The sequence below is a fragment of the Oryctolagus cuniculus genome, chromosome 12, assembly GCF_964237555.1.
Source record: "Oryctolagus cuniculus chromosome 12, mOryCun1.1, whole genome shotgun sequence".
Lineage (NCBI taxonomy): Eukaryota > Metazoa > Chordata > Mammalia > Lagomorpha > Leporidae > Oryctolagus > Oryctolagus cuniculus.
Window position 1 is genome coordinate 72,961,644 of NC_091443.1, and position 20,847 is coordinate 72,982,490.

The 20,847-nt window shown below is 45.3% G+C and overlaps 1 protein-coding gene across 1 annotated transcript in view; it reads left to right on the forward strand.

Moving 5' to 3' along the window:
• Nucleotides 1-593: 593 nt before the first annotated feature.
• SLC27A2 (solute carrier family 27 member 2) overlaps nt 594-20,847 on the forward strand; it is a 47,893-nt gene continuing 27,639 nt past the window's right edge. The window contains exons 1-2 of the mRNA XM_002717806.5: nt 594-1,453; nt 17,772-17,981. Coding sequence (XP_002717852.1) covers nt 976-1,453; nt 17,772-17,981 — 688 coding nt within the window. The 5' untranslated portion in view covers nt 594-975. The remainder of the gene's footprint in view (nt 1,454-17,771; nt 17,982-20,847) is intronic.

Sequence of the window (20,847 nt, forward strand, 5' to 3'; positions counted from 1 at the left end):
TGCAACAACTGGGGGGGGGGGGGGTTGGCACATACCAGAACGACATATTAAATTAAATTAAAACAACATCGAAGCTTGATTGCACGTGGCCGTATGTGGCAATGCTTCTCGAGAAATCAGGGCTCACGGCTCCAGGCAGGGCCAACTGGGATTGGACATGCTGCCCCCATCCAATGGTAGAGGCTGGGATGAGCTGAATGTGACTTGTCCTCGCTAGAGCTTTGTTCCACCTCGAAGCCTCACCCACAAGGGGGCCGCCTGGCAGTCGGGCTGGGCTTGGGCGGGGAAGCAAAACTGAGAAACAAAGAGAAACCAGGCAGAAAGCCCTGGGGACCAGGAAGGGGCGAGGAGGAGCTCGACTGTGGCAGGGGCACCTGCTACCCGCTACGCATAAACAGTCTGGCATCTACAAGGCACTTTGTAGACAAGAACCATAAGCCATCCCCAGAGCCACTTTATGGGCGGTAACAACAAATGACAACAGCCCCCGCCTGCACCATCTCCCTTCATCTTCACAACCGCTAAGCGCGTCTTGTCACCACCAGCTGACACGGAAACCGGCTTCCAGAGGTAAAGCGCCTCGGTCACCACGCGGGGGAGTCCAGACCTGACCCCAAGACCTTCAGACTCGGGTGGAGCGTTGCTGGTGACCCTCCCATCCCCCACCCGCCACCCCTAGGCGCAGAGTCGCCCGCTGTGCTAGGAGGACCTTGGGGGCGGGCCGGGAGCGCAGGTGGCTGCGCCCCACGAGGGGGCGGGCTCAGCGGCCCGGAACCCTCGGCTGCCCACACCCGAGTCCACCTTCCCGCGAGCCGGCCGCCGAGGAGCTCCACTGTCGCCTCAGCTCCGCCGCGAACCCCGCTGTGCGCCCGCGCGCAACCTGCCAGCCGCCCGCCCGGAGCCCGCCCCGCCGCCGCGCTGCACGCCCGGAGTGCGCCCTCTGCCCTCGCGGGGACAGGGGGCCCCGCCACCGTCATGCTGCCCGCCATCTACACCGCTCTGGCGGGGCTGCTGCTCCTGCCGCTGCTGCTGAACTTCTGCTGCCCCTACTTCTTCCAGGACATGCGCTACTTCCTGCGGGTGGCCGGCTTGGTGCGGCGGGTGCGCGGCTACCAGCAGCGGCGGCCGGTGCGCACCATCCTGTGGGCCTTCCAGGAGAGAGTGCGCCAAACCCCGCACAAGCCTTTCGTGCTCTTCGGTGACGAGACGTTCACCTACGCTCAGGTGGACCGGCGCAGCAACCAGGTGGCGCGGGCGCTGCACGATCACCTGGGCCTGCGCCAGGGAGACTGCGTAGCGATCTTTATGGGCAATGAGCCGGCCTACGTGTGGCTATGGCTGGGGCTAATCAAGCTGGGCTGTGCCATGGCGTGCCTCAACTACAACATCCGCGCGAAGTCTCTGTTGCACTGTTTCCAGTGCTGCGGGGCGAAGGTGCTGCTGGCCTCCCCAGGTGAGCCCCAGGATCCTTCCCGCCCCGACCCTGCCCACCCGCCTGCACGAGGGCTCATTTGTGCCTTGAAGAAAGCCAGCTATAGTGCTGTGCAGGCGGGGTTGTAGAGAGGGAGGGAGGGCATGAAGGTTCCTTGCCACGCTAATGGATGCTCTTTAGAACCACCTGTTGTGAAGTTACTTGTGTGCCAGGCTTAAGCTCCACAGTCTCCCTCGGTCTCCGAGGGAATTGGCTCTAGGATCCCCTCTGTAATATCAAAATGCACGGATGCTCAAGTTCTGATGTAGCACTTGGCATCTGACCTATACACATCCTCTCTCTCTCTCTCTCTCTCTCTCTCTCTCTATATATATATATATATATATATATGTATATATATATATATATAGCTTATATAGCATCTACCAAAATGTAAATGCTATGTAGATCATTGTTATACAGTGTTGTTTAGGGAATAATGAGGAAAGAAAAAGTTTATGTATGTTCAGTATAGACCCAATTTTTTCCCAAATAGTTTGATCTGCAGTTGTTTGAATCCCTGGATACCAAGGGCCCGGTGTATCTGCACAGTGTTGCTTTCAATCCTCGCTGCAGAGATTATTCTGGGGCTTTCATAGATGAACCCACGAGGCCGAGAAAGGTGAAGTTTCCTGCTCTAAGTCACAGAACGGGAGGGCTGGAGGGCCAACCAAGGTATCTACCTCCAAAGCCCAAGTTCTTAACCCTGTGCATGTCTTCCTTAAAATGCAGACAGTCTTGAGTGTGAGCTCCAGTGGGTCCAGAGACCTCTCACTTCCATTGCTTGATTGGCTGTGTGATCCATCCCTTGGTTTCCTCCTAAAATGGTCAATTTTTTTTTTCTTTTCAACTTTTACTTAATATAGATTTCCAAAGTACAACTTTTGAATTATAGCAGCTTCCCCCCCCATAACTTCCCTCCCACCCACAACCATCCCATCTCCCACTTCCTCTCCTATCCCATTCTTCATCATGATTCATTTTCAATTATCTTTATATACAGAAGATCAACTTAGTATATACTAAGTAAAGATTTCAACATACTGCACCCACAAAAACACACAAAGTATAGAGCACTGTTTGAGTACTAGTTTTACCATTAATTCTCATAGTACAACACATTAAGGGCAGAGGTCCTACATGGGGAGCAGGTGCACAGTGACTCCCATTGTTGATTTAATAATTGACACTCTTATTTATGACGTCAGTAATCACCCGAGGATCTTGTCATGAGCTATCAAGGCTATGGAAGCCTCTTGAGTTTACCATTTCCGATCTTATTTAGACAAGGTCATAGTCACAGTGGAAGTTCTCTCCTTCCTTCAGAGAAAGGTACCTCCTTCTTTGATAGCCTGTACTGAGATCTCACTCATAGAGATCTTTCATTTAGGTGTTTTGTTTTTTTTTTTTTTGTTTTTGTTTTTTTTTTTTTTGTTTTTTTTTTTTTTTTTTTTTTTTTTGCCACAATGTCTTGGCTTTCCATGCCTGTGAAACTCTCATGGGCTTTTTAGCCAAATGTGAATGCCTTAAGAGCTGATTCTGAGGCCAGAGTGCTGTTTAGGACATCTGCCATTCTATGAGTCTGCTGTGTATCCTGCTTCCCACGTTGGAATCTTCTCTCCTTTTTAATTTTATCAATTATTTGCAGACACTAGTCTTGATCCCTTTGACACTTAATCCTATCTTTTTGATCAATTGTGAACTGAAACTGATCACTTTAACAAGTAGATGGCATTGGTACATGCCACCTTGATGGGATGGAATTGGAATCCCCTGGCACATTTCTAGCTCTACCATTAGGGGTAAGTCCGAGTGAGCATGTGCCGAACTGTACATCTCCTCCCTCTCTTATTCCCACTCTTATATTTAACAGGGATCACTTTTCAGTTAAATTTAAACAACTAAGAATAATTGTGTGTTAATTAAAGAGTTCAACCAATAGTATTAAGTAGATAAAAAAATACTAAAAAGGGGCTGGCGCCACGGCTCACTAGACTAATCCTCTAGGTCGGGGTGCCGGATTCTGTCCCGGTTGCCCCTCTTCCAGGTCAGCTCTCTGCTGTGGCCAGGGAGTGCAGTGGAGGATGGCCCAAGTACTTGGGCCCTGCCCCCCATGGGAGACCGGGAGAAGCACCTGGCTCCTGCCTTCGGATCAGCGCGGCGTGCAGGCCGCGGCAGCCATTGGAGGGTGAACCAACGGTAAAAAGGAAGACCTTTCTCTCAGCCTCTCTCTCTCTCTCACTGTCCACTCTGCCTGTCAAAATAAATAAATAAATAAATAAATAATACTAAAAAGGATAAAGTATTAAATTGTACATCAACAGTCAGGACAAGGGCTGATCAAGTCACTGTTTCTCATAGTGTCCATTTCACTTCAACAGGTTTCCTTTTAAGTGCTCAGTTAGTTGTCACCGATCAGGGAGAACATATGATATTTGTCCCTTTGGGACTGGCTTATTTCACTCAGCATGATGTTTTCCAGATTCCTCCATTTTGTTGCAAATGACCAGATTTCATTTTTTTTACTGCTGTATAGTATTCTATAGAGTACATATCCCATAATTTCTTTATCCAGTCTTCTGTTGATGGGCATTTAGGTTGATTCCATGTCTTAGCTATTGTGAATTGAGCTGCAATAAACATTTAGGTACAGACAGCTCTTTTATTTGGCAATTTAATTTCCTTTGGATAAATTCCAAGGAGTGGGATGGCTGTGTTGTATGATAGGGCTATATTCAGGTTTCTGAGCAATCTCCAAGCTGATTTCCATAGTAGCTATACCAGTTTGCATTCCCACCAACAGTGGGTTAGTGTCCCTTTTTCCCCACATCCTCACCAGCATCTGTTGTTAGTTGATCCTGAGGTGAGGTGATCTTTAAGGCTGCTTCCAGCTCTCCAGTGACGTGAGCATCCCCAGCTTCTCACTGTAGGAAGAAGGTGACCCCACTGACCCCTAAGAAGTCTTTGGTGGTTGGATGCAGTGCCCATGTTGTCCCCCACTGCATCTGGAGCCATAGTGACCTCTTCAGTTCTGTAGCCACCTCCTGCCACACTTCAACCAGACATGAAGTGGCAACTCCATGCTAACATGGTGACAGGCTAGGAAGTAACAGGAGCTGTTACCCACAGGGCTGATGGTTTTCACCTCCCAGAGAACTTGACTCCACTGTAGAATGAAGACCAGGGGTTGCTTCTTTCAGTCAGTAAGAGAACTAACTAGGTGTGGCCAAAGGACATGGGTGACAGGCTAGGGCCATGGGGAGCCACGAAGCCCCACCTTCCTGAAATGCCTGTCTGTGCCAACTGTTATGATGGATGCATTTATTACCCTTGGAAATAACATATTATTACATCACCTCCTTTTATGCAGTTGAGGAAACTGAGGCTTAAAATTTCAGCCTAGGTCTGTCCATCTTCAAAGCCCATTCTCTTTCCTGCATCATGCTGTCTTCTTCTACATTGAATGTTAAGTGTTAGATATAGAAGGCATGAAGCACCCACCTGCCCAACCATCTTATCTTTATTTCATAGCGAGGGAGACTGAGGCAAGCTAAGCCACTTTCTGGTTTCATCTTTCAACCAGAAAGATGAAATGTCGATTGACTTATGGGAATCTGAAGTTCACACACCTGTTTCATGCAGCATAGGCTAAACAATCTCAAAAAATGTAGGTTTAGAATAAATGTTTAAAAGCAGGGGATGATTTTAAAGACAGCCAAATAATTTGGAGAGCATTGAACTTTGAAGAAATTTCCCTACAATTTCTAGTTGCCTATGAAAAGAGGCAACTCCACTACTTAGTAACTGAAAGGCTCTCTCAAGCCTATTGCTCTACCATCTTACTTAAAGGAAATAAATTAACACAATGATCTTTGTACCATAGAAGCACCTAGATGTTATCACCTCCTTAGTATTTCAGGTCCCCTAGGAGGACTTTCATGTGGTTTGGAGTTTAATTGACAAAGAAGCTGTGGATTAAATCACTATCATTGGGTTTGGTTCTATTATAAGAGACACAACTACAACCAGATACAGGTTGAAGAGAGCATATATGAAATGTTTTGGACTGAAAGTGTTTATGATTTCAGATTTTGGAATATTTGCATAAACATAATAAGATATCTTGGGGATGAGACCCAAGTCTAAACACACAGTTCATTGGTTTTATATACATCTTATGCAAATAACCTAAAGGTATTTCTATACAATATTTTAAATAATTTTGCACAAATTTAAACCAAGTCAAAGTTTCATGGTGTGTTAGGCTAGTGCTCAAAAAAGTTTCAGATTTTGGAGCATCTGGGATTTGGGATTTGGGGTTTTGAAACACTCAGCCTGTACCTGCTTCCCCAGCCAACCATCCTCTGCCGGATAGCATTGCATTTATATGAAGCGTATAATGACATGCAGATCACAGTTGAACCAGAATTTCCCAGGGACCTAAGTTAAACTCTGGCAGTGAAATGACCTTTAAAAAAGGCCACCTGTTTGAAAATCATTAAGTTTTTCCAAATCACTGAGATACTTTTGCATGATATGCAGAATTACACTCTGATCTAAAAAGTTTACTGCAAAACAGTAACAGAGTCCAAAGCTGCACATTTTGTAGACGTGTCCTGTGTGGACACAACTGTGCAAACTAACCTTTGAGAGAGGTTCCACTTTTGAAAAAACATTCCGTTCTTCAAATCCCTGAGACCTTTGTACACTGTGCTCTCTGACCTGAGGCAGTTCCTACAAAGGAAGCAACACAGAGTCCAAAGTTGCACATTTAGTGGATGTGTCCACATGGAAATGTGTTGAATGGGCAGTTTCTTAAAATTCTTTGCTGTTGAGAGGGATCTTAGAGTTATTCTAATGCTATAATCCTCTCCCTTTAGTAAGCGTGTTAAACTTCAAGAAAGGTTTGGAAATGAAACTTCAATGAGCATGAGAATCACCTGAGAGATTTAGTATAAACAGCAGATTTCTGAGCCCCATTGCTCAAAAGGGACTGGGGCAGGGAGGGTGGGCATGTGTATTTTTATAACAGTCCCACCCACCCCAAGTTGATTTTGAAGGACTAGGCCTTGAGAAGCAGTCTTGTTTCCACTTGCTTTACAGCTGAACAAGGGCTCAGGGTGATATGAATTGCCCAAGGTAGTTTGGGCAGTTGCAACAGAGAGCCAGGGACACATTCCAGTTTTTTCTCACCTCCAGGGTACTTCTTAGTTTTATCACATTGTCCAAATCTAGTACATAAAAGTCAGTTTGACTCCATACTGTGCATTCCAGCCACAGGGTTTGTGAGCTAACAAGAGCTCTTGAGCTCCAGCTGTCTGTCAAATTCTGGAGTGTATGGAAATGACCAGCACGGTGGCATTTATCATGAGGATTGATCCTGTTGTCCTAAGTTTTGAGGACTCTTCATAAGGCTTTCCAGGGCCCAATCCTGTCAGAATTTCAGTACCCAATTATCCCTTCCAAGTGTACTATACTTACAGAAAATCAAGGCTCACACACACTTTCCTGAATCAAGCAGAAGTACTCATCTCTCAGAGAATGTGATGTTCTCTGGTTGTACATTTCCAGAGCCTTCTTCATGGCAGCGTATGATCTTACTAATCCCATGGACAAGTTGTCTTCGACTGTTTGAACTTGTATCAATGTTATAATTCATAGAAGCCAACTTCCCTGGGCCAGTGATTTTTCATGGAACTTCCAAACACACTATGAGTAAAACAGAAATATATATTTAATATCACACAATAGGGAATATTTTGTGAAAACATCCAAAGGAGGCCTGAAGTTGTAAGTTTTCTGTTTCCATGTTTGCTAACAGTAAGATCATCACTAGGGGCCAGGTGTTGTGGCACAGCAGGTTAAGCTACAGCTTGCACTCTTGGCATCTCATATCAGAGCACCAGTTCAAGTCCTAGCTACTCTGCTTCCAATCCAGCTTCCTGCTAATGCACCTGGGAAGGCAGAGAGGTCCACGTGGGAGACCTCTCTTGATGGAGTTCCTTTGGCCTGACACAGACCTGGCTGTTGCAGTTTAGGGAGATGGAAGATTCATTCATTCTCTCTCTCTCTCCCCTCCCCCCTCCTTTCTCTCTCCCCTCCTCTCTCCCCTCTCTATGCCTTTTTCCCTCCCTCCTTTCCTCTCTGTCTGTTGTTCTGCCTTTCCAATAAATACATCTTTTTTTAAAAAATCTTCACTAACTAGCTCTTCTCCTGAGAAGATAACACAAAAACCCTGAGCATCCCTTCGTCTGCTCACTGAGCAGGACTACACTGCCTGGCTCAGCATGACCACGTGAGGCTCCACAGCTAGCTACTTCTCTTGTGCAGACTTCAGTAACAGCTAAAGGAGCTCCACTACAAAACTGTACCAGACTAGGTAATCTGGAACGTTTTATAACATATTTTGGCCTGGGTTTGCAAGGCTGCAAAAAAACAAAATTGGGTCTCTTTCAAAAGATATGATAGACTTCCAAAACTTATAAATAGGAGAATGCCATTTATAAAAACTAGTGTTAGTATCAAAAATAATTCTTGCCATAAAAACTTTTTTAATTTTTAAATTTATTAATTTGAGAAGGATAGGATTGGGGTAGGGGAGAAGAAGGAGATCACTACGCAAATGCCAATAACATCCAGGGTTGAACCAGCCAAAGCCAGGAGCCAGAATTCAATCCAGTGGCAGGAACCTGATCACTTGAGGCCTTGCCCCTCACCACTGCCTTCTGAGGTCTGCATTAGTGGGAAACTGGAGTCAGGAGCCAGAGGTGGATATCAAATCCAGATTCTCTGATATGGAATGTGGGTGTCTTAACCACTAGGCCAAATACCTATTCCAGTTGGCATACAGACTTGCAAGGTTAGGTTGAGAAAAGCAGATGGTACAACAACTTAACTTCCAAATCAAGGAACATTTAAAGGTAAAAGCTCGTTGCCATGGTGGGATGGGGAGCTAAGAAGATGAATTAGTTGAAGGATCTGACAGTCCAGTGCAAGAACTAAACCACATACAGAAATCCTTGTGATGCCCAGGAGAGGGTGATAAGCATGCAACAAAGTGCTGTGGGGAAAATGAGCAGAGAACTAAAGTAGGCTTCTTGGAGATACAGACATCGGAACTGGACAAGTGCGGTGGGGAGAGATGCTCATGACAAAGCAGGACCAGAGGCAATTTTGACCATAACACAGTGAGATGCTTCATTAAAGAGTTTTACTAAATTAAAATAACGGGCTGGACTTAAACTAGGATCACTTTTTAAAAAAATTTTTTTAAGTTTATTTATTTGAAAGGCAGAGTGACTGAGACAGAGGGATCTTCCATCTGTTGTTTGACTCCACAAGTGACCACAATAGCCAGGGCTGGGTCAGGCTGAAGCCAGGAGCCAGAAATTACATCCGGGTCTCTGCCTCGTGAGTGGCACAAATTCAACTACTTGAGTCATCATCCACTGTCTCCCAGGTGTATTAGCAGGAAGCTGGATCAGAAGAGTAGCTGGAACTCAAACCAGCACACCGATATAGGACGCCAGTGTTGGAAGCAGTGTCACAGCACCCACCGCAGTAACGGTCATTTTCTAAAACTGATTACTGAAGGGACTCCAATGTCAAGAAAATAAGGACTCGGAGAATCTAAGGGATAGCTAGCAGCAGCTTCTACACTTCCATGGAAGGTGGCAATTTAAAATATAGATATTTTTATTTTATTTGAGAGATAAGGAAAGAAAGGGAAATAGAGGTCTTCTATCCACTGGTTCATTCCCCAAATATCTTCAACAGCCAGAAACCGGCCAGGCCCAAGATGGGAGCCTAAAACCTGATCTGGGTCTCCCAGTGAGTGGAAGGCACCAAGTACTTGAGGCATCACCTGCTGCCTCCCAAAGTGCATAAAAGCAGGAAATGAGTCAAAAACAGAGCCAGGACTTGAAGTAAACATTCCAATATGGAATGTGGGTGGCCCAAGTGGCATCCCAACCGCTTCACCAAACACTTGCCCTAAGAAGATAATTTTCTAATGCCAACTATAGTCGAGAATCAGGCATGGGGATAATCTGACTCCACTCTTCTCACCGTCTTGGGCTGCCCAAGGAGTAATGTAGATGGGTTGCTTTAATGCACTGGTTGTGTCAAAGGCATAGAATCCTCTCCTATATCTTCAAATAATACCGTACTAATGCCTGGCACACAGTGGACACTCAATAAACATTTATCCAACTGAGTTCCAATATTCTGGTTGATTGTAATGGGTTTTCTTCCCTGAAATTTAAGAATCACTGGGTGGGGGCCGGCACCACGGCTCAATAGGCTAATCCTCCGCCTGTGGCGCCAGCACACCGGGTTCTAGTCCCTGTCGGGGCGCCAGATTCTGTCCCGGTTGCCCCTCTTCCAGGCCAGCTCTCTGCTGTGGCCAGGGAGCGCAGTGGAGGATGGCCCAAGTGCTTGGGCCCTGCACCCCATGGGAGACCAGGATAAGCACCTGGCTCCTGCCTTCAGATCAGCGTGAGGGCATGAAAAATGATCTAACAGACTGAAGGAGGAAGTCTCTTCAAGAAGTTCATGGAAAAATGCATGTTATCCAAAAAAATACATGGATTTCAAATTTTTTGCACCAAGATAAGCATATTATCTTTTTTTAAAAGATGTATTTATTTGAAAGGCAGAGTTACAGAGAGGCAGAGAGAGAGAGGTTCACTCCCCAAATAGCCACAACAGCCAGAGCTGGGCCAATCCGAAGCCAGGAGCCGGGAGGCTCTTCTGGGTCTCCCACATGGGTACAGGGGCCCAAGCACTTGAACCATCTTCTACTGCTTTTCCAGCCCATAGCAGAGAGCTGGATTGGAAGTGGAGTAGCCAGGACTCAAACCAGTGCCCATATGGGAATGCTGGCACTGCAGGTGGCGGCTTTACCCACTATGCCACAGCCTGGCCCTGCATATTATCTTTTAATTCCATTTTTCCATACAGTTTTTGAAGTTCCCTTGGGTATCCTGATGTCAGAAAATCCATTTCAACTTAAGCTCCCTAGGTGCAGCCTCATGCTACCACAGATTTGTTTACTTCCCAAAGCTCCTCCTGACCAGTTGCCATGCCCAGCCCTGTTGACAGTGAACTGTAGGAAACAGGTGTTCTCTCTGGGTCTCCGTGCAGAAAAGGAGCAGGTGATAAGCACATGATGGGCTGGGACCACACTGAGAAGGATTTGTGAGTAGGAGAGTGGAGGACTCTACACGGACAGAGAGACGCCTGGACACCGAGTGAGTAAGACACTCAGGGGCTGTGAGTCCCAGCCACTGGCTCAGCGTCTGCCTGAGAGTTCTGGCTTTAAGATGTTCTCTAAGGTTTTTCTTCTTTCCCTGCTCATCACCGAAAGTTGCAAGCAGGGTGGTTGCAGCCTCATTCAGCAACAGACTAGCACTGAGCTAGCATATGTGGAAAAGTTGCCCAGCCTCATCAGAAACAAGGGGGTACAGAAGTGAAAGCAAAATAAACCCTGAATCAGCTGTTAAAGTTATTAAACCCGGATAGAGTTCAGATTATCCTTTGTGGGTGTAAGGAGCTGGTATGTGACAGCACCACCCCACCCTCTCTAAGAAACAGGAAAGCAGCTCCTTGGTAGACAGGGGACATGGTTGCTAACAGCTGTCAAATAACAATTAATCGGACTGGCTATGACCTCATAACCTTATGCTAAGAAATTTCCCTTGATTCCAAGGCTATTGAGAAAGCAGGAACTTTCATTGAGGGAAATGAAAAATAATATCAAGTGAATTGTTTAATGACGTGACTAGAATGTATCTTTCCCTATTGTGTAATGTGGTTCTCTGTTAAATTTTCACTTAACTCCTGTTGGAATTTAACCTGCATTAAACATTTTTCTGACCTCAGGGTGATTTGTTTTGTGTGGGGAGGAAAGGCAGTTGTGTGTCTCTATTTGAAAGGTGTTCTAATACACATTCTTGCTATATAGACTATAGGTTGTTAAGTACCATCATTCCAAACTGCCAATGGTAAAGATGCGAAATCACAGTTACAAATGACATTTTAAGAACTATTTTCAAATTTTCTCTAGGTGCTGTATTGGCACAAGTGTGTGTTTCAATAGCACCTTTTTTTTTTTTTTTTTTTTTTTTTTTTTTGACAGGCAGAGTGGACAGTGAGAGAGAGAGACAGAGAGAAAGGTCTTCCTTTGCCGTTGGTTCACCCTCCAATGGCCGCCACGGCTGGCGTGCTGTGGCCGGTGCACCGCGCTGATCCAATGGCAGGAGCCAGGTACTTATCCTGGTCTCCCATGGGGTGCAGGGCCCAAGCACTTGGGCCATCCTCCACTGCACTCCCTGGCCATAGCAGAGAGCTGGCCTGGAAGAGGACCTAGACCCAGTGTGCCGGCACCGCAAGGTGGAGGATTAGCCTAGTGAGCCGCGGCGCTGGTCTCAACAGCACTTTTTTAAATATGCTTATTCTTTCCCTAAATTTCTTTTTTATTTATTTATTTATTTATTTTAAAGAGAGAGAGATCTTACATCACTGGTTCACTCCCAATATAACCACAATGGCCAGGGCTGGGCCAGGCTGAAGCCAGGAACTTGGAGCTCCATCCTGGTCTCCCACAGGGGTGACAGGGGCCCAAGTACTTGGGCCACCTTCTACTGCTTTCCCAGGGAGCCAGATCAGAAGCAGGGCAGCCAGGTCTCCAACCGGCGCTCTATGAGATGCCAACATCACAGGCAGCAGCTTAAGCCCTGATCCCCACCAGCAGCCTCTAAGGGGCTTTTCTGAATGAGGACATGACCAATCTTCTGTCCTGTCTTGTTCACCTTCCATTTCCCATTCATCCTGAAACTATGATCAGCACTCCTTTGCTATTTCTGCCTCCTGTTTACATCTTACCTTGTGAGTAAACACTTCTGGGGTGTGTTGTTTTAGTTATGAGACAGTCTGGTAGGAAAGGAAACTATTTGATTGGATGTTTTTTCCTATGGGAAGACTGCAGGGTTAGTCAGTAGCAGCTCAACACCACATAGATGGATTCAGCTCATTCTCCACCCTCCCTCCCTGCTTTCCAGGAATGAGCCTGTCTATTTAGACGTTTTTTTCCTCAAAAAGTGGGGGGGGGGGTGGCCACTTAGGATGCTACCTTGATATTTTTATTTGCTTTTGAACAAGACAGACTGTAAAGTGCTGGGGAAGGGGATGGTAATCACTCAATTTTCATCACCCAGATGTATACTGCTTTTTCTGAAGATCTCTTTTGGATGAGGGGTGGGTGTTTGGCATGGTGGTGAAGACGCCACTTGGAATATCTGCATCCCATATCAGAGTGCCTGAGTCCCGGTGTCACCTGTGCTTGTAATCCCAGCTTCCTGCCAGTGCACACGCTAGGAGGCAGCAGGTGATGACAAACTACTGGAGTTCTTACCACCCATGGGGGAGGCCTAGGTGGAGTTCCTGGCTCCTAACTTCACTCTAGTCCAGACCAGGTTATTGCTGGCATTTGGGAAGTAAACCACTACATGAAAAATCAGTCAATCAAATTATCTATCTCTGCCCTTCAAATAAATTAAGTAATAAATAAATACATAAACCTAGATGAATGAGAAACTGGTGAATTTGCTCCATACACTTCAGGAAACTTTTTCTGAATACTATTTCTCACACCCAAGAGTTTAATAAAGCTTGAGGTTATGCTCTTCATTAAGAAGATGAACAAGAGATTGGCCATGTTACTCTTAAAAGGCAAATGCCCGGCTGGCACCGCAGCTCAATAGGCTAATCCTCCGCCTAGCGGCGCCGTCACACCGGGTTCTAGTCCCAGTCGGGGCATCGGATCCTGTCCCGGTTGCCCCTCTTCCTGTCCAGCTCTCTGCTGTGGCCCGGGAGTGCAGTGGAGGATGGCCCAAGTGCTTGGGCCCTGCACCCCATGGGAGACCAGGAGAAGCACCTGGCTCCTGCCATCGGATCAGCGCGGTGCGCCGGCCGCAGCGCGCCAGCCGTGGCGGCCATTGGAGGGTGAACCAACGGCAAAGGAAGACCTTTCTCTCTGTCTCTCTCTCTCTCACTGTCCACTCTGCCTGTTAAAAAAAAAAAAAAAAAAAAAAGGCAAATGCCCATGATTTATTTAACAAGTACAAACAGGAGGTCAAGGACAGCCTCTTCCAGAAAGTAAGACTTTTTACTAAACCTTGAACCTGAGTGGTCAGTGCAGGGAAGGAGGAATCCCAGGAGCCCAGTGTAACTTTCCATTTTGTATGTGGCCTTCCACGCACAGCCTCTGTCCTCCTTTGTGGAAACAAGGTTACTGGGATAGACGTCACAAGGTTGTTATAGAAATCACATGTAAAGTTATTATACAATCAAACAAAATGTTAAGCTTTGTTTTGAGTAAAGATGGCAGGTGTAGTCAATGCCATGGGCACCGCCCATATCCCCATTTTCAGACTGAGCCACTCATCCCTCAGCGGCCAGGAGCTCTCCACCGAGACCTCTCCTTGGTGGAAGAGAGCTGTTTTGCCCAAGGCCTAGCACTACTACCCCAAGCCTGAGTGTATTGACTGACTGATGGGTAGACATAAAGGCACAGCCTATCTCCCTTAATTTGGGACAATCTAAAGGACCATTCCCAGCATCAGAGGACCAGCTGAAGGAGGGCACTGCTTGACTGCCTCACAGTTCCGTGTCTCCCTCTATCCAGTCTGCTTCCTTTGCAGTCTCACAGGTTCTCCTCCCAAGATCCTTGGTGCATGCAAATCTCTGTGTTAGGGTCCTGGGGAACTCAGTCTGCTACAAGCAGAATTATTTGAGCTTATGTGTCCTGTTTGGCTGCCAGTCAGATGGGCATACTTTACAATTAGAACTACATGCACCCAGAAATCATGTGTGAAGGAGAGAAGATGTACTCCTAACCATATCTGTAAAAGAATGAAGAAAAAGGATTATAGATCAACTGGGTAGTTGGCAGGCAATGTTCACATCCAGAATTTCCTTCCAGATTTCAGTTTTTTATATCAACACCTTTTACATAAGGGAAGACAACCTGGCATGGTATATCCTTATATATAAGAGAGTTGACAAGCCAACAGAATCTCAAGTCAATGCCCAAATAATAAATTCTACACCAACAGCTGACTTCTGTTGATACCTGCTGAGGGCCAGCTGGGAACCTGAGTGGAGTGGCAGATGCAGGGTGCTGAGCTGCTTGATCCGTGATGAGGCATGACATCTGCCTAATTGCATTTCCTTTTATTTTTACTATACTCTTGTAAGTCGGAAGAACATAAGTAGTCCTGAGTACATTTTTCCTTTTAAAAAGCTTATGAAAACAATGTAGAGCCCCTTTGACTCATCATTGTCTGCTTATTCGGGTTGTTCCCAAGTGCTATTTCTCCTACCTCTCAAACGTCTCTACGTCTGCTTCTCTCCACCCACCGCTGAGACCCCAGTGCAGATAAGCTCCACGCCCCTCTGCTCTCCCTGCCTCTGGCTTTGTCCCCTCCCGTCCATTTGCTCACCTTCAGCAGAGCCTCACAGACCTGAGCCCTAACAGTCACCGCCTCCGCTCCACGCCTTGTTCCCCTCCCACTCCACGTTCCAATCAACTCTAGATGCTTTTTGTTAGTTTGGCACGGTGCTGCTTGCCGCTGAGCCTTTGCGAGCGCTGGTCCCTCTGCAGAAACAGGCTCCGCCCATCTCAGCTGCTCCTCCTCTTGCTGACTCCCGCTCCCCCCTCAGGTCTCAGAGCTGCCCACCCCCGAGTGCTCCCTAAGTACTTATTCCTTCCCTCGTCGTGACACCTACTGCACTTTATTTTCATCGATTCCTTGTTTCCTCTCTACTCTGGTACCCAGTGTGTGACAACTAGGGAGCAGTCTTTAAATAGATGTTGAATAAATGGTGGGTAGAAGGGAATAAGAATGAATCCAGGGTGGGCATTGTGGCACAATGGATTGAGCAGCCACTTGGGACACCCATATCCCATATTGGAGCTCCTAGGATCCAGTCCTTCCTCCACTTCCTATCCAGCTTCCTGCTAATGCACCCCTGGGAGGCATCAGGCAATGATTCAATTGCTTGAGTCTCTGCACCCATTTGGGAGACCTGGGCTCCTGACTTCAGCCTGGCTGTTGGGGACATCTGGGGGTGAACCAGTGAATAGAAGGCCTCTCTCTTTCCCTCTTCCCCTCTCTATCCCTCTCTCTCTTTTGTTGTTCTGCCTTTCAAATATTTTTTAAAATGATGAATCCAGGTAATTTCTGAGCAATGTATTTGATTATATAGTTCAGTATCAGATGGGAGAGAGAGAGGGAAGAAGGAAGGAAAAGAGGGAGAGGGAAAGAGACTGTAAGAAGGGATGGAAGAAAGGAAAATTTATTAATTCTTCAAGTAGCAGTAATAGTTGTTTTGTAATTTATCCATGCAGGTACTTACTTGTATGTAAGGTCTACCTGTATCACATAAATTATTTCATATTATATTTTATTAGAGGTTGATCAATGCACAGAATTGTAAGATCTGAATTCTTTAACTAATTGTCTGCAGTTTATTTTGTGTCCACCAAACACTAATACAATGCTTTATGCAGATTCTTTTTTTTAAAGATTTATTTATTTATTTGAAAAAGTTACACAGAGAGAGGAGAGGGAGAGGGAGAGAAAGAGAGAGAGAAAGAGAGGTCCCCAATCTGATGGTTCACTCCCCAATTGGCCACAACAGCTGGAGCTGTGCTAATCTGAAGCCATGAGCCAGGAGCTTCCTCCGGGTCTCCCCCATGGGTGCAACCACTGCTTTCCCAGGCCATAGCAGAGAGCTGGATCAGGAAGTGGAGCAGCCGGGCCTCGAACTGGCGCCCATATGGGATGCCGGCACATCAGGCCAGGACGTTAACCCGCTGCACCACAGCGCCAGCCCCATTGTGCAGATTCTTTCAATCATCATTTATTGAACACCCATATAATGTTAAGGATCCAAAGATGATTCAGTTATGACTCAATTAAGATCTCACTGTCTAACAGAAGAGGAGAATTGAACCATGTCTCACTGTGTACTACATACTCTATTAGAAGTATGTGCAAGTCCTGTGGAAGCCAGTTAAGGAAGCAGTCAACTTGAGGGAGGTGGGGAAGCAGTGACAGACATGTCACCCAGTCTGAGTCTTGAAGGGTGAGCAGGAGTCTTACAGATGCCAGGGGTGGGAGGGCACGCCAAGTAGATGAACAACCTGGACAAAAGAAATGAGATGTGAGTATCTGAGTACCCTCATGGGCTTTTTGTAGATCATTGTGGATAGAGGAAAGGGAGCAAGAGGTAGATATAAGAAGCGACACCAGAAAAGCTGCCCCAGGGGGGACTATGAGTGACCTTAGGACATCACAAAATAGGAGGGTGGATTCTAGGTAGGGGATGAGCAGCCACTAAAAGACTTTTATTAATGTATTTATTTATTCAAGAAGCAACTCCACGTAAGAATCCAGCTTCCTGCTGCAAGCGTGGACCCGGGGAGGCAGCAAATGATGCCTCAAGTACTTGGGTACCTGCAACCCACATGGTAGACCCAGATTAACTTCCAGGCTCCTGGCTTTGTCTTAGCCCAGCCCTAGCTGTTGTGGGCATTTTTTTCATCTCTCTCTCGATTTCTCTCTCTCTCTCTCTCTCTCTCTCTCTCTCTCTCTTTCTGTTGCTCTGTCTTTCAAATAAACAAGAAAAAAAGGAACATTAAAACTTATTTGAAAAATGTACTATTATAACCCACAGTTTGAAAAACTCTAAATTAATCAGTCCTCTTTTTTTCTCAGATCACAGAATATGCTTATGAAATTTAGAGCTTATTTCTCAGATCAGCTACACCTTCCTGTAGAACTACTTGTTACTGATATGTTTAAAAATAATTGTTCCATGGAGCTGGTTTTGACCATTTTTGCCAGTTGGCATGCCTCCTTTTCTTCCATTTCTCTTCTCCCTTTTTTTTTTTCATTTATGGTGTGCTGTCAGATGTATGCCTTTACGCATCTGTATTTTTTGGCTTTTACTCTCATGTCTACTGTTTGTACTTGCCACAAGAGCACCTGCTATGCTTAGAAAGCCATCAAAACCCAGACTTGCCTCAACTATTGAAATCTTCTGATTTTTCCAAATGCAGAAAATCCTATGTTTAAAAAATGTAGCTATAAACATTACTTGCCACATCCACACATTTTTGCAAAAAAAAAAAAATTGTGCTGAAAACAAAATGACTATGAAGCTGATTGTGCTAAGAGAAACTTATGGACTAATTTAATTGGTTTGGATTTTTTATTATTTTTGTTAAATTAAGAACTACAAGAAGCTGTTGAAGAGGTGCTGCCAAGCCTGAAGAAAGATAACGTGTCCATCTATTATATGAGCAGAACGTCTAACACAGACGGGATTGGCTCTTTCCAGGACAAAGTGGATGAAATGTCAACTGAACCCACCCCAGAGTCATGGAGGTCTGAAGTGACTTTTTCCACTCCTGCCTTGTACATTTATACTTCAGGAACCACAGGTAAAAATAAAGAGGATTCTCAGAGAAATAGACCTACCCTGAAGGAGTTAAATCTCGGCTTAAGTTTTCAAATGTTCTCTTTCTGTAGTGCAGCTTATCAGATAACTAATACTTCAGGGGATTTAGCTCTGTGCCCATGGGAACAGATCTAATTTCAGAGCATATGATACCATTTGGGTTTCTCCCAGCTACACAAGGTTCCTCTACTTGATATAGAACAGATAACAGATTAACCAAGAACTACAAACAGTTTTGATGATGAATGGGCTGTGGCACTGAATAGAATGCCATATTTTCTAATGCTGGTTGTATTTTCACCATGTAATATCCAGAGCCCATATGTAATATATAACCAACTGTGCACAGAGCACCAGAGAAGGCCAGAGGACAGTAATGGAGTGGTATTTATATAAATATTTTGATGACTGGTTTCCCATGCAGTACTGACTTGGAATTGTAGGTGTAGGGTAACTGTTAGCTCAGAGCCTCAAATACTATGTTCCATCCAGTCTTGGATGCCTTCAACTGAAAGCTGCAGCACTATTTTATGAGCCACTAGGGAAAAACACTGCCAATTAACAGTGTTACTTGAACACTGCTACATGGAACAAACAACATTTAAGAGTAGTTTGGACTAGGCCATCCAGAAGCTTTACATCTTTCTTATGAGATGGGTACTATTCTTGTTCCCGTTTTACAGTCAGAAACCATTGTGTAGGTTAAGACCTCCCAGGACAGGGAGAAGTATAAGGGTTCGCCTTGTGGGCTGACTCTACAGCTCATACGTTCACAGCCCTGCTGCAATACCTCCTGGCTTATTCACGTGACAGGGATTTTGTGTCTGCCTACTCTGGGCTAGGAGAAAAGTGACCAAGGTATCATATGCAGCCTCCTGCTTATTATTTTATTGTTCTTGGGGGAATGATTATCTGAGTCCTTTATCTCTGGATTAAAATTTTAATTTAATCAGGCAATAAATTCATGCATTCTCCTTGTAAAATAACCAAACTTTGTCAATAAGACTAATGGTTCCTTTGAGCTTTTCATCACCACCCAGCAGAGAGAGTTTTCTCCTTAACCTCATGGGGCCCTCAGCACCCATCTAATCTCACACTTCCTGATCTGAGTTTCACCCGAAAGCCAGCTCCCCTCACGCAGTCACTTTTGCTAAATAATTCCTTTAAATATATGAGGAGGAGAAGCTGGGAATGACATACTAAAGCTGGTGCTCAAAGCACATGTCTATCATTTCTTCAATTTGTTGAACATAATTTATTTTCATGCCACCAGAAAGGATCACATAATTAATCAATTGCTCCCACTATACACAGATACTACTTGTAATTTCTTAATAGAATGGTAAAATTCAATTATAAACCTTTTGATTCTAGAAGTAATTTAAATAAAATGAGTCCTCAGTTAATTATGGGGAGTTCTCATCCTGTACTAAATTGTTAAATATGAGGGCAGGTGTTTGGTGCAGTGGATTGAGCCAATGCGTGGGACTCCTGTATCCCATACCTCAGTGCCTGGGACTAAGTCCTGCCTTTGCTCCTACTCGTGCACCTGGCAGGCAGCAGATGACAGTTCAAGTACTTGAGTTTCCACCACCCATGTAGGAGACCCTAGTGGAGTTCCCGACTCCTGGCTTCAGCCTGGACCAGCTCTGGCTATTACAGGCATTTTGAAAATAAAACAACATTCATACATTCATTCTCTCCCCCCCCACCTTGCCCTCTCGACCTCTCACTTTCCCTCCCTCCCTCCCTCCCTCCCTCCTCTCTCTCTCTCTATGCCACTTTACCTCTCAAATAAATAAATAAAATGTAATATGCATATTGAAAATTTTTTAATAGACAAATTTAGAGGCAGGTATCTGGCAGAGCAGTTAAGACACTATTTGGGATGCCTGCATCTCATATCTGAGTGCCTGAGTCCAAGTCCTGACTCTGCTTCCAATCTCAGCCTCCTGCTATTGTACCGTGGGAGGCAGCAGGTGATGGCTCAAGTTCTCGGATCCCTGCTACCCACAAGGGAGATTCAAATTGAGTTCCAGGCTGCTAGTGTCAGCCTGGCCCAACCCTGGTTCTTGAGAGACATTTGAAGAGTGAGCCAGCAAATGGAGGATCTCTGTCTCTGTCCTACTGTCTACCTTTCAAATAAAATGAAAACAAATACGAAATTTTAAATAAATAAACAAGAGTGGAACTTCTTCACAATGCATGCTTTAAAAAAACAAATATAGGAGCTGGTGTTGTAGTGTAGTAGGTTAAGCATCTGCCTGCAATGCTCAGCATCTCATATGGGTGCTGGTTCAAGTCCCAGCTGCTCTGCTTCCAATCCAGCTCCCTGCTAATGTGCTTGGCCCCCTGGACCTGCAAGGGAGACCAGGAAGAAGTTCCTGGCTCCTGGCTTCAGACTGGCTCAGGTCTGGCCACCGTGGCCCTTTGGGGAGTGAACCAGCTGATGGAAGACCTCTCTCTCTCTCTCTTTTTCTATATCTCCTTCTCTCTGTCTGTAACTATGTCTCTCAAGCAAACAAATAAATAAACCTTTTTTAAAAAGCAAATATAAAACCCTTTTGAAGGAGAAAAAAAGAGAATGAACACTCCCTGATTTACTATGACAATTTAAAAGACTTATTTGGAAGGTAATAAGATCAGTGCTTATTTTACTTTTTTTCACAAATAGTGTAAACAAATGATAATGTCCTCATACAAAAGGTATGACACAGTGGGGAGGGAATCAATGCATGAATAAATGAGGGAGATCTCTATGTGCACACGAGGACACATCTCCAAGAAAAACTGTTAAGTGGCAGGAAAAAAAATCAAAATGCAGAGAGAAAATGTTAATATATACTTGC